We start from the raw sequence: 2,740 nt of genomic DNA, 5'->3' as shown, positions 1-2,740 counted from the left end.
TTCCATTCCACCTGATTCTTGTCTGGAATCCAGCCCTGATCCCACTCCATCCCCCGACACCAATCCTGCTCCATCCATCCCTCCTGATCCCGCTCCAGAATCCAGCCCAAATCCCACTCTACAATTCCACCTGATCCCCCTCTGGATCCTGCTCTGATCCAGAATCTGTCCTCGATCCCAGTCCATCCATCCTGCCCTGATCCCTCTCTGGAATCCCACCCTGATCCTGTGCTCAAGCTGTTGGTTCCCACATCCCTTCCTGCAGAAAGAGAAGATCCATGAGATTCCAGCACAGATAACACATCAGGATTAACCCCAGGATCCATCCTGGATCTGCACAAAGGGGATCTAGAGCTGTATCCACCACTAGAACCCACCGGCTGCCGGGTTGTATCCATTCCTGTCCCTCCTCCCTGTGGAAACAAAGTGGGATCAGCGTTGGTGGCACAGGATTCCCAGAATGGTGCTGGGTGGATCCATGCCCCTTCCCGACCCCCATCCCATGTGTTACCGGATTGGAGCTCCCAGACGCCGAATCCGATGAGGACAATGAGCATGAGGATGACAGTGATGATGGACACAGCGACCACCATGGTGAGATTCCCACCAGATGTCGGCTCTGGGAAACCCAGTATCGTGAGGAGGGGAAGGGGAATCCCTATTTGGGAATTCCAAATTCCCAATCCCCACATTCCCAGCCTCACCCCAAGTGAAGATCCCGGGCTCTGGCATTCCGGGATGCTCCACCCTGCACCGGTACTGCTCCCGCTCCTCCGGCAGCGCCTCGATTCTGGCCCGGGTGTGGAAGGTGCCGTCGCTGTTGGGAACGATCCTGCCCTGCTCCATCTCCTGATCCAAGATATCACCCCCCTTCATCCAGCTGACTTCGATGGTGTTGGGGTAGAATCCGTACGCGTGGCAGGACAGGATCAGCATCCCGTGTTCCTCTTTTCCAGACACATGGACATCAGGGGGCACTGGAATGAGATAACAGTGAGATGCATCCATAGAATTCTATGTGAGTGGGATGGGCGTGAGATCTGCCCAGGGAATTCTCATCAGAATAGGATGGGGGTGAGATCTGATCATGGAATTCCCACAGGAATTCCCATGTTCCCAAGTTCTCCATCCCCAAATCCCAAATTCTCACAGGAACTCTGCTCCCACCGTTGCGCTCCAGCTCCTTCTGACTGTATCCAACGTATTTACGGAGTACTTCAGGGCATTTGTGCTTCAGGAACTTCATCCAATGCTCAGCGTCAATCCCTTCCTGTTTCCAGTGCTTCTTGGTGGTCTCAGCAGAACTGTCGGCCGGTATGAATTTCCCAGATTTCGGGTCAAAGAAGACATGATCCCGTCCATCGTAGCCGAGTCGACTGGATCCACGGATGCTCCCGTCAGACAGGAGATCACAGCCATAAATCCACAGCCGTGTGTGGAGACCTGGGGAAATTGTACCCACAGAGACCCATGGAATTGTATCCCATCCCCACAGAGCCCCATTCCAGCCTTATGGAGCCCCAGCATCTGATGGAGACCCCCAGAGCTTCATCTCAGCTCCTTGGAGCCCCATCAATACACATTCCAACACATGGATCACAAGATATCCCATCCCAGGCTAACAGAACCCCATTTCAGCCCCTCGGAGCCCTGCGAATCCTCATCTGAGACCTACAGATCCCATCCTAGCCCCATCGATCTGCATCCCAGCCCCATGGATCCCATTCCAGCTGCACACTCCCCACTCACCCCTGCTCTGGTTGTACTGCTTCCGCGCTATCTCCAGGTTCCTGGCCTCCACGTGCCGCCATCCCTCGCAGATCTGGGTCTCCGTCTCCCAATATTCCGTCTCGAATGCGTCCTCCATCCACTGCGTCAGTGGCTCCCTCCGGCCCCGCTCGCTGTCATAGCGTGAAAGGGGGATCCCGTCCAGGTATGCAGTGGACATGTACTGGGGGATCCCTGGGCTGGGCTCTGACACTGCAACTTCCAGGTAACGCAGGGAGTGGAGAACTGGGAGGACACAGATATTTGGGGGGGTTGAGGGGATCATGGATCAATGAAAGAGGAACTGGGAGAGCTGGGAAGGGGTTTGGGGATCCCAGGGGCAAGGAAAGGGTGTGCAGGGTGGGAGAAGTGGGATGGACAGGAAAGGGCCTGCAGGGGGTCCTGGTGTACAGGAATGGGGGCTCAAGGGGGTTCCAGGGTTATGGGAGGGGAGAGGAGGTGAAGGGACTGGGAGATGAGGGATGGGGGGTCCAGGGGTCCCCAGTGCCAAGGAAAGGGGTCACAAGATGGGGAGACCTAGGAATAGGAGGCTCAGGGGTCCTTGATGCAGAGGAAAGGGGAGTTGGGAGCTGAGAAAAGTAGAAATGGGTGTGGAGAGCATTATTAATAATTGGTTAGCTGAGAAAGGCCACACTGATATAATGCCACTGGTTAAGCTGAAGGAGAAAAGTCAGCAGTCAGCAAGCTGAAAGGAAGAGTCAGCAGCGACCTTGCTGCAACATGAGGATAGGGAGTTGAGATTAGTCCTGAATATATCCTAAGAATATGTAGAAAGTATCAAAAGTAGAACCATAGGAATGTAGAAGTAGGCGTAGGTGCTGATATGTAAGCTGACCAATCCTGAGCTCAACTTTTGCAATATGTATGAAGCTCATTATGAACTGTATTTAACCCGCCGTACTGATCAATAAAATTAGGCCTGTGATGATCAAATTGATGTCCTGGTTCCCTT

At 53.9% G+C, this 2,740-nt stretch overlaps 1 protein-coding gene across 1 annotated transcript; it reads right to left on the bottom strand.

Annotated features, from left to right (window-relative positions):
• Positions 1–283: 283 nt before the first annotated feature.
• Positions 284–2,053, bottom strand: LOC134432669 (class I histocompatibility antigen, F10 alpha chain-like). The gene is made up of 5 exons (XM_063181562.1): positions 1,750–2,053; positions 1,168–1,443; positions 705–977; positions 512–619; positions 284–413 (listed from the first exon to the last, which is right to left on the bottom strand). Exons 1-5 carry the CDS (start codon positions 2,051–2,053, stop codon positions 367–369), a joined length of 1,008 nt encoding a protein of 335 aa, XP_063037632.1. The 3' UTR covers positions 284–366.
• Positions 2,054–2,740: the final 687 nt, after the last annotated feature.

This window comes from Melospiza melodia (genome assembly GCF_035770615.1).
Source record: "Melospiza melodia melodia isolate bMelMel2 chromosome 7 unlocalized genomic scaffold, bMelMel2.pri SUPER_7_unloc_1, whole genome shotgun sequence".
Taxonomy (NCBI): Eukaryota; Metazoa; Chordata; class Aves; order Passeriformes; family Passerellidae; genus Melospiza; species Melospiza melodia.
The sequence above is the reverse complement of the archived record's forward strand: the minus strand, read 5'-3'. Positions and strand labels throughout refer to the sequence as shown.

Excerpts from the sequence above, each read along its gene's own strand:
- LOC134432669 (XM_063181562.1), bottom strand. The coding sequence starts at position 2,053 with ATGATCCCCTCAACCCCCCCAAATATCTGTGTCCTCCCAGTTCTCCAC. Across the intron at positions 1,444-1,749 it reads GCAGTACAACCAGAGCAGGG|GTCTCCACACACGGCTGTGG; the intron begins GTGAGTGGGGAG and ends CAATTTCCCCAG. Across the intron at positions 620-704 it reads GCCCGGGATCTTCACTTGGG|AGCCGACATCTGGTGGGAAT; the intron begins GTGAGGCTGGGA and ends TGGGTTTCCCAG.